Source organism: Borostomias antarcticus (genome assembly GCF_949987555.1).
Source record: "Borostomias antarcticus genome assembly, chromosome: 17".
Taxonomy (NCBI): Eukaryota; Metazoa; Chordata; class Actinopteri; order Stomiiformes; family Stomiidae; genus Borostomias; species Borostomias antarcticus.
This window is the reverse complement of record NC_140250.1, coordinates 19,404,627-19,405,175: the sequence shown is the minus strand read 5'-3', so window position 1 is coordinate 19,405,175 and position 549 is coordinate 19,404,627. Positions and strand designations below refer to the sequence as shown.

At 54.3% G+C, this 549-nt stretch overlaps 1 protein-coding gene across 1 annotated transcript in view; it reads right to left on the bottom strand.

Moving 5' to 3' along the window:
* nck2a (NCK adaptor protein 2a) overlaps positions 1 to 60 on the bottom strand; it is a gene marked incomplete at both ends in the record, with an annotated part of 11,458 nt that extends 11,398 nt beyond the window's left edge. Inside the window, one exon of the mRNA XM_084451775.1 lies at positions 1 to 60. This exon is cut by the window's left edge and continues 166 nt beyond it. Within this exon, the coding sequence (XP_084307901.1) occupies positions 1 to 60 (60 nt within the window).
* Between the last annotated feature and the right edge of the window lie 489 nt (positions 61 to 549).

Genomic DNA, 549 nt, shown 5'->3' with positions numbered 1-549 from the left:
TTCCTGGTCCTGCTGGGCGGTGTAGTCCCACTTGGCCACCAGTAGCACCTCCTCTGTCATCTTTCATGAGGCTCCCTGGGAGGAGGGAGAGGGGAGAGAGGGAGGGAGAGGTGGAGAGAAAAAGACATGGTCAGAGTTACTACAATATAGTCTACAATCTGCAGGCCCCAAACACACAGACACACACAGACACACACAAACTGTCCATTAGTGAGGCAGACAGGCAGGCGGAGATTATCCATGCTCTATTTCACCAGGCAGGTGAACCAAGTTTACTGAGAGAGAGAGAGAGAGAGAGAGAGAGAGAGAGAGAGAGAGCAAGCACCTGAGTTTAGAACACAGAGCAGCGGGGTCAGAAGACACAGAGCAGCGGGGCCAGAAGACACAGAGCAGCAGGATCAGAAGACAGGATATAAACAGAGATGATCTGGAGGAGAGGAGACCAGAAGTAGGGGAGAGAGGGAGGAAGGGAGAGGGAGGGAGGGAGAGAGGGAGGGAGGGAGAAAGAGAGAGGGAGGGAGAGGGAGGGAGGGAGAAAGAGGAAGGGAG